The sequence below is a fragment of the Chiloscyllium plagiosum genome, chromosome 4 (assembly GCF_004010195.1).
Source record: "Chiloscyllium plagiosum isolate BGI_BamShark_2017 chromosome 4, ASM401019v2, whole genome shotgun sequence".
Classification (NCBI taxonomy): Eukaryota; Metazoa; Chordata; class Chondrichthyes; order Orectolobiformes; family Hemiscylliidae; genus Chiloscyllium; species Chiloscyllium plagiosum.
Genome location: NC_057713.1, coordinates 37,825,779 through 37,842,124, shown reverse-complemented (window position 1 = coordinate 37,842,124; position 16,346 = coordinate 37,825,779). Strand labels below are relative to the sequence as shown.

At 42.3% G+C, this 16,346-nt stretch overlaps 1 protein-coding gene across 2 annotated transcripts in view; it reads right to left on the bottom strand.

The window, feature by feature from the left end:
• The window catches only part of smarcc1a (SWI/SNF related, matrix associated, actin dependent regulator of chromatin, subfamily c, member 1a), a 218,938-nt gene that overhangs the window by 75,384 nt on the left and 127,208 nt on the right, over positions 1-16,346 (bottom strand). For both annotated transcript variants that reach the window (XM_043687999.1, XM_043688000.1), the window contains exon 21: positions 14,318-14,479. In XM_043687999.1, the coding sequence (XP_043543934.1) occupies positions 14,318-14,479 (162 nt within the window). The remainder of the gene's footprint in view (positions 1-14,317; positions 14,480-16,346) is intronic.

Below are 16,346 nucleotides of genomic sequence, written 5' to 3'. Positions count from 1 at the left end.
TCACACTGGCGTCGGTTGTTAGGAATTTGCCTGTAAATCTCAATTGGGAGTTTTATCGGACGAGTATTATCGAAGGGAAGGCAAAAGATAGGTTAGAGGAAGGAATTGTAAATCGTTGTTAGTTAAGAAATAAAGTTGTTAATTTTTACTTTATATAGTTCTTGGGCATTTGAATTTGTACAGATTACTGCATGGGATAAATCTTTTCTGTGTTGCTGATTTTAAATTAAGCAGGAGGATTTATCCAGTGTCATAATATCCCAAAGATTTAAACAAGTTTCCTCTTAACAATAAAACCGCAGCTCTCTGGAGGTTGATGCAAAAAGATTCTAAGGCACAGCTCAAGCAACAGCAGGGTTGTCTCTTTCAGGCAAAGCCCACAAGATGCAACAACTCCAGGATACCATGGACTTCTGGAACTTCCCTCCCCTTCCCCAACCTTACCACCTGTCAGGTATTCATCATCCACCCCAAACTTCCGCTTTCTGATGCTGAATATTGCATACTCAGCACAAGTCTCAGCTTCATCCCTGTGTCCCCACCTGAATACCATCATGTTGTGCCTGAAATTCAATCGCTCCTTCTGTTGTCTTCATCTCTGCCTTGCACAGCTCCAACACTCCCTCCAGCTGGGCCCCTCCTTCCAGCTTTTTACCTGCACGTAATCCATTCATTAACAACTGTCGACATGACAATGGTCAACTCAATTTCTCTGCCACCACCTCACCCAATCCAATCTCTCTCCCTCTGCACTGACTGCACTTCACCTTGTTCCTCAATAGAGGATTCCCCAACATAATTGCCGACAGGGGACTCAAATGGGTCTGACCAATCTCCCACACTTCTGCCCTCACCCCCCTCTCTTGCTTCCAGCAACAGCAGCAGGGCTTCCCCTCGTCCTGACCTACCATGCCACTCGCATCCACATCCAGACGATCATAAGCCACAATTTCTATTTCCGCCACCTCCAGCGAGATGCCACCAAACACAATCCAATCCAATCCCATCCTCTCCCTTGTCCGAAGGAACCCTCTGGGACACCCTGGACTCCTCTTCCTTCACTCCCAACACCCTACCCACAGCCCCACCCCCTGCAACTACTGAATGTGTTACACTTGTCCACTGATGTCCTTCCTGCCCAGTATCGAAGAGCCCAAACACACTTGCCAGCTGAAGCAGCACTTTACCTGCACTTCTCAATCTAGACTACAGCATTCACTGCTCATAATGTGGTTACCTCTCCATTGGGGAAGCGAAGCCTAGACTGGGTCACCACTTCAAAGAGCCTCTACGTTCTGCTCGCAAAAAAGACAGCTTGCAGCTGCCTGCCACTTTTACACACCACCCTGTTCCCTGGCCAACATCTCTCTCAGGTTTACTGCAGTGCTCCAGCAAAGCTCAGTGCAAGCTGGAAGTACAAAACCTCATTTCCTGCTTGGGAACCCTGCAGCCCTCTGGACTCTATATTGAGTTCAATGATTTCAGGTGCTGAACTCCCCCCAACTAACCCAGAGCACACACACAGGTCTGGTTAGGACACAGTCTGCCATTACACTCTACCTATTATTAGCCATGAACAGTCTCCATTAACAGCTAATCACCATCCCAGTCAGATGGTTATTGACTCCTTTGTCTGTCCAACTGTAGTTCTCACACTTTCGGCTTTGTTCCCACCTATAGTTTACTCCTTATCCTCTCCCTTCACCTTATCTCCTGCATATAAACAGACATATTCCGAGCTCCCATTAGTTGAGCTAGGCTTTAACTTGAATTTCTTTTCTCAGATGCTGCCAGAACTACTGAATATTTCCAGCAACTTCTGTTGATGTTTGTGAGCAGGCTATCTTTCCCCAATGTCTTAGGCAGTACTTATCTTTCAACCAAGAAATAACATAACTATTCTTCGTGGGGCCCCTCGTGTGTAAACTGCCAATGATGCTTCCTACATTACACTGGGGTCGACTTCAAAAGTAGTTCATTCAAACAAAGTCCTCTGTACTGTCCTTTCTTGATCATGCTTAGTTATCACTGAATTCAATTATATCTTCTCCTCCTGATTTCATGATTTTAATGAACCATCAGAAAGAGAGATCTGTGACAAGACTGACTATTTGCTCTCCTGCCCAGGTTACTGATTTACAGACTATTTTGACACACAATTGAAAACAAATACTGTCAAAACTCCAGATCATCCACTCTCATGCGAACTCCACTCTCACTGGAGATCAGTTATACATGTTGCCAATGGTTTGATTCAGATCAAGCTTACCATTATGTTCTTGAAAGAAATATTTTATTGAAGTTACTCATCTTCTATGCAATAAAATGCATGGATAGGTAAAATAACTTTTTCTGTCTGAGAAGGGTGCACTCATTGGTTGGCAAGTGGGCTAATGAAAAGTATTTGGAGAAAGCAAAGTTATGTGATGACTGACAGTTAGTTAACGACAACTTACTTACATATCACCCAGGCAAATGGATTCTGACTGGTCAAGGCAGTTCCCTGAGAAAGGGTGGTAACTGTTTCGAGTTGAAATAGGTTCAATATGTCTATGCGTAATTTAAATAACGCAATCGTATCTGGGACTTGCCTGAAGTTCCAACACAAGTATCAAGTGAGTTGGCAACTGTTGATAAGAGATAATTATGAGAGACAATATTTACCTTGGTTGACATGAGAGATGCAGCATGTAAAATTTAAGAGAGCTCCAACTCAACTGTTTTTCACATTGAATATTTCAGGGCTGAGCACAACCATAGCTTAGTTTAACAAGCTAGTTATTCCACTCAAATTCAATGTGTCATTTTGGTGCACAAAACTAGAATGATTGCTGCTCATCTTGGAAGATCATATCGGAATGAATTACCTCTTCAGGACTGGAACAATGGAGATAAGATCGGCTCACTTGGAATCTAGTCGACTTTTATTCCCCAACAGGGGCTGAATAATTGGCTCCCCAGTATCTACAATTTCCCATACTGTTCAAAACATGAAAACGGATGACCGGGTTCTTGCATTCCTGGCCTGCAGGCCAGAGATTCAAAGATGCAATGTAGTTTGCAACATAAGCTCAATCCTGGTTAACAATCCACGATGTAAACTACAAAAACACCAGATTTCCAGATCTGACTGACTTCGTATAAGATATTACACAGGGAACACGACGTCAAGCATGAACACGAATAGAATAATTATATATTGGATACACTGTCAATTGGGAAGGCCACCAAACGGCTGCCATATTTTTCTCCGGAGCAGATACTCCATCTGGAGTGCTCTGATGAACTCCTGAAACATGGCTAAAGAAACTGTATGAAATTAAGTCTTGTCATTGCAAGAATATGAAAATTAATTCAACAAAATAAGGGAGAATTCACTCCCAATTCCCTGGAAAAAATTTTTAGGCATTTTATTTGTAGAAAAGAATGGCATGGCTATCAGCAATTATGAACTAAGTCAATCAGAGTCCACGTCAACATTTATAATTCTTCTTAGCTCATCCCCAAAGACTCCACATGCAAAATCTTTAAACAAAGTTCGTGCTTCCAGAAGCAACAGGGAAAACATCTTACAACAGCTCCTTGAGTTGCGTGCAGATGTCAGCACATCATAGCCAGTTACCCAGCTGCGGTTTGAGGAGGAAAGATGGTTGAGCCTTTTGGACAAGTCAGGTCATGCATGATAGACTTGCATTTCTCTTCTAACAGCAACTGCCAGTTAGCAGGAAGCTACTGCATTTTCATTAAAAGCGTTACCAAAGCTTTGGCCTCACTGAAAATATACTAAATCAGTGATTTGGAATGGCGCTCATTGTTACAATGAAAAAAAACTAAAAGAATAAAATAATAAAAACCACAACACCCAGCCTATCTTCTCCAGCCATCTCCTTTATAGTAGCAAAATATGTAAAACATACTGGGACAGTCAAGTAGCCATGAACCAAATTTAAGTCATGCCTAGATTGTCCATTCCCTCTACCTTAATTCTCCGTCCGCTTTGAAATAAAGGTCGACATTCCAAAGTAAACTGCGAGACATTATGATTTCAGCTTAATAAGTCAGAGCCCAATTTTTTTCCCTTTGATTAGGGAAAATACCTTAACCTTTGATTATGCAAAATACTGCAGATGCTGTAAATCTGCAATAAAAAAAAACAAATGCTCAAGCAGCTCAGGTCTTGCAGCATCTGTGGAGAGAGAAACAGAGTTGAATGTTTCAAGTCCAAAATGATTCTCCAAGAGTTGCTCTGCTTAATTTCTGAAGACTCAATTTCTTGAGTCCTCACCAGACTTGTTCCATGCCAAAAAAAATCAACTCGAAGGCTGTTCAAGAATTTTGTGCTTTGTGCTATTCTGACTAATTGGATCCCAGTTGACAACAGAACAGAACAGTTTGAGTCACAAATTCTTACTGCCCCATACCTGCTCTTCTGGACCCTATCCATTAATTGGGGTTCTGTCAAACACTGCTAGCCTCACTTATAATTGATTCCGGAACAAGTAATACAACACTCAAGCATTTTTTTATTCCTGATATCTTGCCTGAAAACTCCAAAAGGTGCTGAGCTGCTATTTTTAACCTCTGTTTAAGCCAACATTCTATCACAGACACATCATGGCAGCATGACACAGTTGTCTGCTGTCTCACCTCATCGTTTTTATTTGTTATGCTCCTTTGCCTTTCCATATATACCTTTTAACTAACAAATACTTGTCCTGCTCATTTGGTCAGCTTTGCTGCTTCCGTATTTGAGTCATACTCTAATTTTCCATTTGCCCATTCGCTCTGAAATTATCTTATTTGAATCAGCCCTCAGGCTCCCACTCTCCTCCCAACCTAATTTAAACCCCTCCCCAGAAACGCTCGAGAAGTTCCCAGCACAGATATTCATCCTTGTCCTGTTTAGATGCACTGTGTACTTGAACAGAGCCCACCCAGAACATGCACCACTGCTTCAGAAACATTATGCCCTCGCTCCTGTTTAATCATCTAATTCTTCTGGCTCAATACACACTGTCATATGGAACTGGAAATTATCCTAGTTAAGGGTAGCATAAAAGCCCTTCATAGCCATTGGCTATCTCAAATTTTAATTGAACAGAAATGTCTGAGCAAGCTCCCTGTGATCACACTCATCATCATGATTTCCCAGTTCATCAAAAATATTTCATTTTCAAACAAGGTTCACTTGTTAGTTGAGTTGATGAAAGTAGACTGTAATTGACTATTCTGTCACAGAGTATTTGAAGTTCGATTCCAGGTCTGTTACACTTTCAGCCAGATTTGCTCGTTAATGCATGGCACTGAGCTTCCACATATTTGGGTAGAGATCAAAAGAAAAGGAAAAAAAAGTGATCAATTATTCTAGTCGGGTTGAAAACATGGTGACTTCTCCATCACCAAAGCTTTACATGTGGTTAGGGAATTCCATTTTTGGATAATGCCTGTCTGTCTATATTTGATATCTAAATTCACATGGCAAAGTGTTACTTGTCTCTGCCAATAAATGCATCTTGGAAACAGTGGCACGACACCACAACACAAATCCACCTTCAAAAGGTAAGGAAGTGTCATGCAAATGATACATTCAAGCACCTGTGCAGAGACAGTGACAAACTAAAGTACATAGAAGCTTATGCCACCAGATGAATGGCAGAATGGGACAAGATAACCACTTGTACTGAAGTAAAATAGTTATTTCAAGGTAATTGATGCTTACATTGTAAAGGATAGGAAGTGAAACTGCAAAAGATGATCTCAAAGGGAACAGTCTGATTAATGAATCAGCATAGAAGAAAGACCCTTCAGCCCAGAGTCCATGCTGATCAAAAAGCAGCCACCTAACCTTTTTGATCCCATTTTCCAGCACTTGGCCCAAAACCTTGTCAGCTTGGCATTGCAAGTGTACAGCTAAATACTTTGTAAAACTTTGAGGTTTTTTGCATCTACCACAAATTATAGATTAGATTACTTAGTGTGGAAACAGGGCCTTCGGCCCAACAAGTCCACACCGACCCGCCGAAGCATATACTACCCAGACCTATACTCCTCCATTTACCCCTTCACCTAACACTATGGACAATTCACCTAACCTGCACATCTTTTGGATTGTGGGAGGAAACCGGAGCACCCGGAGGAAACCCACGCAGACACGGGGAGAATGTGCAAACTCCACACAGAGAGTCGCCTGAGGCGGGAATTGAACACAGGTCTCTGGCGCTGTGAGGCAGCAGTGCTAACCACTGTGCTACCGTGCCAGCCACAGCAGCACGTTATAGGCAGCAAGTTCCAAATTCTCACCAGCCTCTTGGTGAAAAAATTTTTTTTTGGCACTCACACGAAACCCTTGCCTCAAGGTTGCAAGATTTGTAGCTCTGGTGCTGGCTGTTGTTGTGGGTGTGCTTGCCAAGCTGGAAAGCTGATTTGCAGATAGTTCGTCCCCTGTCGAGGTGACAACTTCAGTACTTTGGAGGCTCCTGTGAAACACTGCTGCACAGTGTCTTCTGGAATTTATTTGGTTCTGTTCCTGCTACTTCCAGTTGCTTGTTGGAGTGGCCAGTATTCGCCAAGAATGGATATCCCCACAAGTTTATCTGCAGATGCCTAACAGACAAATAACACGACAAAGACATGCCATGACCTAACTCACTAGGCACGCTACCTTATGCAAAAAAAATTCTGAACTGACAGCTACACTTCTCCAACCACTAGGATTCAAGACACCTTCGCTCACACGACTCACCAGCACAAAAGACCCTATACCCATCATGTGCAAGACAAAGGCAATTTACAAAATTCCATGCAAAGACTAGATGAAACATTAAATAGGAAAAAACGGGCAGACAATTAGCAATGTGCATTCACGAACACCAACTTGCCACTAAATACCATAACCAGATGTTCCTCGTAGCCACATACAGATGGCAAGGACCACACATTTGACTGGGAGAACACAACAATCATAGGACAAGCCAAACAGAGGAGAACCAGAGTTTTTCCAGAAGCACGGCACTTTTCCACGGACTCCATTAACAAGCACATACACCTCAACCCAATATACCTGCCACGAAAACAAACAACTGGAACCTGCAACCAGAAGTCGCAGGAATGGAACCAAATAAATTCCAGAACACACAGTACAGCAGCGTTTCACAGGAGGCTCCAAAGCATTGAAAATATCGCCTAGACAGGAGATGAAGGGTCTGCCAAACAACTTGCCAGCTCGGTGAACATAGTCACAACTGTGACTCCCTGCCTCTTAAATTAAATCCATGCTCCTTTGTCAGTGATTGTTGCATCAACGGGAAAGGTTCCTTCCTGTCCACCCTGTTAAAGTCTTCTAATTTTATACATGTCAATCATGTCCCTCCTCAGTCTCCTCTGCTCTGAGGAAAATAACCCCAATTTCTCTTCCTAACGAGGTCTGTCCAGCACAGGCAACATCCTGGTAAATCTCCTCTCTGGCGCAATCATATCCCTCCTATAGTGACGATTCCAGAACTGCACACAATACTCCAGCTTTGGCCTAACCAACATTTCATGCGGTTAAGACATAATCTCCTTATTCTTAAGTTCTATTTCTTGGCTAATAAAGGCAAGTACCCATGTGCCTCATTAACCACTTCACATGTCCTCCATTAATTTAAGAGACCAGCAGACATCCCCACCAAGATCCCTTTGATTCTCAATGCTTCCCAGGTTCCTCCAATTAATTGCACACTCCCTTGTGTTGTTTCTCTTTCTCAGATGCATCACCTCATACTCATCTGGATTGAATTCCATTTACCACTCATGAGCCGGTCTATATCTTCTTTGATTTTCCCCTATTATATTAAAAAAAAACTTCAGATTTATAACTGTCAAGAATTCTCCAAATTCTGTTTTAAAGCAATCTTGATTTTGTTTGCTCCATTATTGGCAGCTCTTCCTCTTCGTGCTGCTCGTGGTTCAACCTAAAACTTACTTATCTCTTTTCTTTCAAGCCAATTATTAAAACCCACCTGCTCAACCAAGACCACATTCCTGAATATCAAATTTTGTTGGACAATGCTCGTTCAAAGCACCTTGGGATGGTTATCACCACCAAGAGTCCTATCCTTAAAAAACATGATTCGTGGGATGTGGGCTTTTCTGGCTGGGCCAGCATTTATTGCTCATCCTCAGTTGCTTCAAGGACATCATGATGAACTGCCTTCTTGAACAGCTTCAGCCCATTTGGTGTAGGAATATCCACAAGACCAGGAACAAAGGAGTTGCAGGGTTTTGATCCAACGACATCCAAGCAATGATGACACATTTCCAAATCAGAATTCTGAATGGCTTGGAGAGATTCATACAGGTCATGTTCCCATGTATCTAATGCCTATGTCCTTCGAGATGGCATTAGTTGTTGAGTTACAAGATGATGTCGAAGGAGCCTTGGTGAATTTCTGCAGTGAATCTTGCAGATGTTACACGCCGCAGCTGATAGGGTCTGTGGGGGTGGATGTATGTTGATGCAGTCGAATCAAGTGAGCGACTTTGTACTGGAAGGGGTCAAGTTTCTTGAGTGCTGTTAGACTTGGACTTAGTTCCTCCATTCAGGGGGGACAACGTACAGCAAGGTTCCACCACTGGTCCATCATAATCTATTGCACTCCAGCACAAGTTATTCCCTCCCAAAGGTCCTCCCCAAAACGTGCATGGTGTGCTGCGCTTTGGCCAGCCGCATATTTCCCATATGGGTGGTGCCAACCGTACTGCTCTGCAAGGGCAGACTTGGTCTGGGAGAAAAAGCACATGCCCTGTACGGTTTGTCTCTGATGTCCGACAAACATCTGACCAGTCTTCTGCAACACATTTTTATTGGTGATGCTGTCACTCCATGTGATGCCCAGAATCCTATATCAGCAGTGCAAGAGACAATGTGTTCAACCGAGATAACACTTCTATTCTCATCCATACCTTGATGGCTTCGGCTACAATTTCTAATATTAAGGACATGGTAAGTTGAAGCTCCATGGCAGCATGGAGACAATGCAGAGCTGCTCTAAGACTACATCATTTCACTACTTCCGGTATGGATGTCAATCTTTATATCAACTTCCCTGGAGATATTGTTTTCTTAATAGCTGAAATGATTGATGTCATGGCTGTCCTGTTGTCTGATCATGTTGTCTGATCGTGGTCATCTTGAAGCTTATGAGTACACCAATCTTGGCATCACTGCTAAAGACTGGTGGCCATGTTTCACAGCCTGTGCTATTCTTTGAACAGCAAGGCTATATCAAAGAGCGAAACCCAGGTCTGTCAACCAGTGGGTTGCCATAGATGCCAGGACCTACATTCACTGTTTGCTTCTTCATGGTGAAATTGTGTAACTGAGAGGAATAAAAACCTTAAATAAAGGCTGGAAAGCTCCGAAAATGAAGGCATAGGAGTAGAATTTCAAATACAAAAAAAAAGGAGCAATCACATTGTCGAGAATGTACTGTAGCCCCATAATATCCACGAGAAACAGCAGAGCACATATGTCAGTAAAGTTCAGGCAACTAACAGGGTAATAATAGCAGGGGAATTCAACTTCTCCAACATTAATGAGGGTAGTCATAACGTGAAGTGTTTAGAGCCAGAGAGATGTACAGCACGGAAACAGACTCTTCAGTCCAATTCATCCATGCCGACCAGATATCTTAACTCAATCTTGTCCCACCTGCCAGTACCTGGCCCATATCCCTCCAAACCCTTCCTATTCATACACCCAACCTGATGCCTTTCAAATGTTGCAATTGTACGAGCCTCCACCACTTCCTCTGGCAGCTCATTCCATACACCTAGCACCCTCTGTGTGAAAACGATGCCCCTTAGGTCTCTTTTATATCTATCCCCTCTCACCCTGAACCTACAACCTCGAGTTCTGGACTCCCCCACCCCAGGGAAGAGATCTTGTCTATTTATCTATCCATGCCCCTCATGATTTTGTAAACCTCTATAAGGTCACCCCTCAGCCTCCAATGCTCCAGGGAGAACGGCCACTGCCTATTCAGCCTCTCCCTACAGCTCAAATCCTCCAACCCTGGCAACATCCTTTTAAACCTTTACTGAACCTTTTCAAATTTCACAACATTCTTCAGACAGGAAGAAGGCCAGAATTGCATGCAATATTCCAACAGTGGCCCAACCAATGTCATGTACAGCCGCAACATGACCTCCCAACTCCTGAACTCAATACTCTGACCAATAAAGGAAAGCATACCAAATACCTTCTTCACTATCCTATCTACTTGCGACTCCACTTTCAAGGAGCTATGAACCTGCACTCCAAGGTCTGTGTTCAGCCACACTCCCAAGCATCTTACCATTAAGTGTACAAGTCCTACTAAGACTTAATTTCCCAAAATGCAGCACGTCGCATTTATCTGAACTGCACTTCATCTGCCCCTTCTCACATCAGTGGCCCATCTGATCAAGATCCCGTTGTAATCGGAGGTAACCTTTGCTGTCCACAACACCTCCAATTTTGTTGGCATCTGCAAACTTACTAACAATACCTCATGTTCAAATCCAAAATCATTAATATACGTGATGAAAAGTAGTGGAACCAACACAGATCCTTGTGGCACTCCACTGGTCACAGGCCTCCAACCTACACCACCACCCTCTGTCTTCTACCTTTGAGCCAGTTTTGTATCCAGATGGCTCGTTCTCCCTCCATGAGACCTAATTTGACTAACCAGTCTCCCATGGGGAACATTGTCGAATGCCTTACCGAAGTCCATACAGATCACGTCTGCCGCTCTGTCCTCATCAATCCTCTTTGTTACTTAGTCAAAAAACTAATTAAGTTTGTGAGATATGATTTCCCATGCACAAAGCCATGTTGACTATCCCTAATCAGTTCTTATCTTTCCAAATATATGTGCATCCTGTCCCTCAGGATTCCCTCTAACAACCTGCCCACCACTGACATCAGGCTCACCAGTCCACAGTTCCCTGGCTTGTCTTTAACACCCTTCTTAAATAGTGGCACTGCGTTAATGAACCTCCAGTCTTCCGGCACCTCCCTTGTGACTATCGATGATACAAATATCTCAGCAAGGGGCCCAGCAATCACTTTCCTAGCTTCCCAGAGTTTTAGGGTACACTGATCAGGTCCTGGGGATTTATCTACTTTTATGTGTTTCAAGACATCCAGCACTTCCTCCTCTGTAATGTTTTTTTTTTTCAAGATGTCACCACCTGTTTGCCCACATTATATATTTTCCATGTCCTTTTCCACAGTAAACGCTGATGCAAAATACTCATTCAGTATCTCCCCCATCTCCTGCAGCTCCACACAAAGGCCACTGTGCTGACCATTGAGGGGCCCTATTCTCTCCCTAGTCACACTTTTATCCTGAATGTATTTGTAAAAACCCTTTGGATTCTTCTGAACTCTATTTGCCAAAGCTATCTCATGTCCCCTTTCTGCCCTCTGCATCCAGAACAGTTATTTAATCCAATACACAGAAGTCCCTAAAAGAGAGGGGACAGTCCTGGACTTAATTTTAGTTAATGACGCTGGACTAAGTGGTTGAAGTATCAACAAGGGAGCATTGTGCAGACAATCACCATAACTCAAGATTGTTACAGAAAAGAGCAATGATGGGCTTGAAATCAAAATTCTCAACTTAGTGGGAAGGATGATTTCAAGATAATCAGATAAGATTTGGTGAGAGTAGAATGCGAGTAGTGTGAGGATGCTGCTTCTTTAACAAGCTCATGTTGCCCTTGGAATTTTTCAAAAGGGGTCACAAAGACAGAGGTTCAGACATGTCTGGAAATATCTACTGGAGAAGGCCTTTGAATTTTTCTTTTCAAATGCTTGTAAAATGAGAGTAGCCAGTTCTCCCAGTTCAGGGTTTGGTTTGATTTGAGCAAGCAGTCTGTTTGAAGCTGCTGGTCAAGTTTTAGCTGGGACAAAGTTCCGGATTCTCTCCCTGACATCTTTCCTGTAAGAACCTGTGTATGATATTGAGGTGTGTGTGTGTGTGGGTGNNNAGGGATAATGGGGATGTTGCAAATAGTTGGAACAGCATCATGAAGTCACAATTATGTCGAATCAATGTTTAGAGATATCAAGTTATCCTGAATTCTGTTCTCGTGTTAGTGTTTCATTTGGGAGTCCATAACGAAAATCTGTTTTGTTTAAAACTGAGTGGTTCAGCCAGCTGCATCATGCCTGGAATAACCACTTTACACCTGCTAAAAAATAAAACTAGAAAAAAGTTAGAGTCTGGGCTGCTTTCTTGAAATGTTTGCAATTGTCTCACCAGTATAAAGGAACAGTATCACATCAACCCCCGGTTTGACTTAAAGCATCAAACAAAAGGGGCTCAATTGTGAATAGTTGTTGCTTAATGTTCACTTTTAGAGTTAAAAATAAAATGACATTATTTTCTTTAAATAGTGGAATTTAGGAGCTCTCTGTCACTCATATTTCAACAGATTACGAACTGAGGTGAGGTTTTCTGGTGTTTCGCTTAATGAACAGAGGCGCTCACGGCTGTGTGGCAACACTGCCAAAAGCATTAAAAAAAAAAACATTGGGAAATATTAGCACAATTGTGAACTTCAGATGAGACCTTAAAGCAAGATTAAATATGCTGATTGAAAACACTATTGACATGTAAGCGTCAAATGCTGCAGGGGCTGAAACAAAACAATGTTAGAGTTCCAATTAAGACATCGTGCAAAAAGAAAAAGACTCTCCGTGAAATAGTTTTATTGGCCATAGATACTACAATCTCAAAGTACAGTTCAGTTATGACCTCAACTTTGGGATGCATAAGTCTTGCCTGTAGGAGTGAGAGAGTTTTATTCTTGAATCAGTTCCAACGATGAATTCTTCTGATAAAGGTCCACAAACTACCAGATTTATTGATTTTAAATAGGTCACACCCTGTAGCTGGTGACAAGGCCACTACCACAAATTGTTACATCGAATTTATCATGCAAACACAATCTGGAGTATGCCAAAGTTCAAGAGAAAGCAGATTGAGCCTTTTTGACAAAGTGGGTGGCAAAAGGTGAACTCAGTATACAAAGATATGTGGAGAGTTGCTGGATTGCAGTTTGTCAATGCAAAATAAAGGATCCCTCTGAGACTTCCTCTCGGTAGTGTCCTAGGCCCAACAACCTTTGGTTCCTCCATCAATGACATCCCTCCATTATAAAGGTCAGGTGGGGGAATATAAGCCAATAATTGCACCATTCAGGAATCCTCACATAAAGACATAACCCGTGTCCAAATGCAACAATACCTGGAAAACATTCAAGCTTGGGCTGACAAGTGGCAAGTTATATCCTTGCCATACAAATGCCAGGCAATGACAATCTCACCATTGCCCTTTGACATTCAATGGTATTATCATGAAAGCCTTCATTGTCAACATTGACGGTTACCATGAACCAAAAACTCAACTGGACATGGCACATAAATACAGTAGCTGCAAGCACAGGTCAGAAATTAGGAATACTATGGATTGTAACTTAATGCCAGACTCCCCAAAGCCTCTTCCTCATATACAAGATAAAAGTTTGGGGTGCGATGGAATACCCACCATTTTCCCGAGTTACAGACCCAATGATACTCAAGGACCTTGACAGGATCTAAGAGCAAGCAGCCACCTTGACTGGCTCCACATGGACTCCACCAGCAACTCTCAGGAACAACAGTGTGTACCATCTAAAAGGTGCACTGCAGAAATTCAAAAGATCCTTATACTGCACCTTCCAAACACATAACCATATGTATCGAGAGGGACAAGGGCAGCATATAAATGGATACACCACCACCTGCAAGATCATCTCCAAGCCACTCACCATCCAGACTTAGAAATAAATCACAGTTGCCTCACTGTCGCTAATTAAAACGCAGGAATTCCCTATGGAAAGGCATTGAGAGCACATGGATGACAGCGGTTCAAGACGGCATGTCACCACCATCTTCTCAATCATAACTAGGAAAAGGCAATAAATGCTGACCAGCCAGCAAAGCCTATGTCTCATGAGTGAATAAAAGGCAATTTCATTTCTTCATGGTAGCCACTTCCAGGCTCCGGTTCAGCCAGAGCATGACTTGGGAACATATTTTGTATTGAAACGCAGTTATGCACGTGTACACACACACACACACACACACACACACACAAAGGGACAAGTGTAAACAGTGAAAAAAAGTATTGACAGATGGGTTGTGCTAGCTCATCAGGATCACACATTAGTGAGGGAACTTAAACACTTATAGACTAATGCAAGCTCAATTTGTAGGAAAACTACGAAAGTCAATTTAACTCACCACTCTTCTCTGGTTCCTCAGGGGCAGTGCCTGCAATGCCACTGTTTTCCAGGCCATAGGAAGGATCCACTTTCCCAGAAGAGCGAGCCATCTCTTGCACTTTCTTCACATGAGCCTCCACCAGTTCAACTGGCACCTCTTCCCTTACATGAGAAAATTCCTCTGTCAAGATAAATGCAATTATTTGCACACTTTGCTGGCAATTAACAATTTACCCTGCAGAATTCAAAGAAATGATGATTCTCAGCTATTCACTGAACTAAATATTTAATTTAATATCTTAGTGACCTCTTTTCAAGCACCATAACAAATGCACTCAACAGTGCCTCTTACACAGTAACCTACCAACTGATTAAAATCTGACACCTCATATTTTTACAAATGTACCATACTTTGTTGCAGAACAAGCTTAAGATTGGGGGTCAGTTTTAAGGGACAAAATCAATAAGGGCTTTTGAAGGATGAAACAAAGTTTGAACTTGCTACCTTGGAAATGATTGGATAATTTAAGTTTTCCAGTTACAATCATAGACAATTATTACAAAAGGATATCCTATCAAGAGATATGAACAAGGGTGAATAAAAGTAGGCTCAGATACAATTCACCCACGATTAATTTGAGAAACAGACTAAAAAAGGTCTGAAATAGTTGCTCCTGCTCCTCTGGAACTTGACTCATACTTTCAAATTTTTTCCAAAGGGAACTTTTGGAGATATACAAGTTCAAACACAGTAACTACATGCATTACTGTCAGAATTAAGATGATTTGCTTTCACACAGCAGCCCTCTCACAACATCTCTGCTCACTTCATGAGGTAACGTATACAAAGCTGAATGGAGAGCATTCACAAGTATAGTTGAAAAAGCGGGGTCTTCAGGGAACTCTGAAGCAAAGAGACAACAAGGCCAAGTTGCTTAAAAGACAGAATGCCAAGGATTCCAAATATAGAAACAGGCAACCAGATTTAAAGGACTGGAAACTGCAGGTGAAGATCAATACTAAGAAATCTTCAACACCCCTCAAATACTTGCATCACTTTGAAAGTCCAGTGATCACTGGGATCTATCCCCTGCAATTGGCTCTGACAGTAAATATAGGCCACCACAGTTGGATACTCAGCACCTCAAAAATTTCAAACAGATGCACTCACTTCCAAATGAAAGGTACAGAACAGTCTGAAACAAATGATCCCATTTATTCAATTACTCTTGCAGCCAAGACCAGCTTCTCATTAATCTGTCATAATCATGAGTGGCAGAGCAAAGGTGGACAGCTCATTAAACAGGAAAGCTCTGACAAGATCAAACAAGGACAATGCTCCTTTGTCTCATTAATATTGAAAAGGCATTTACACCAAAATTTGATCATGGTAGCATTGCAAATGCACATCTTTACCATCAAAAAAGTAGTATTTTCCTGAACCCTAATCTCCCACAAAGACATAGGGAAAAAAAGCATATGGATTATTTTTATCCAATCTGTCCCTCCCGCTGGGGAGCAAGGAAGTCTGATATGATGTGAGAGCATAAGTTGGGAGCACAAGCTGTCAGGGAAGGATGTCGTGGAAATGTGGAACTTTTTCAAGGAACAAATACGACGTGTCCTTGACATGCATGTACCTGTCTGGCAGGAAAGAGATGGTCGTGTGAGGGAACCTTGGTTGACGAGGGAGGTTGAATGTCTTGCAAAGAGGAAGAAGGAGGCTTACATAAGGTTGAGGAAACAAGGTTCAGACAGAGCGTTGGAGGGATACAGGATAGCAAGAAGGGAGCTGAAGAAAGGGATAAGGAGAGCTAAGAGAGGGCATGAAAAATCTTTGGCGGATAGGATCAAGGATAACCCCAAGGCCTTTTATGCGTATGAGAGAAACATGAGAATGACAAGAACGAGGGTAGGTCCGATCAACAACAGTAGTGGGAGACTGTGTATTGAGTCGGAAGAGATAAGAGAGGTCTTGAATGAGTACTTTTCTTCAGTATTTACGAACGAGAGGGACCGTATTGTTGAAGAGGAGAGTATGAAACGGA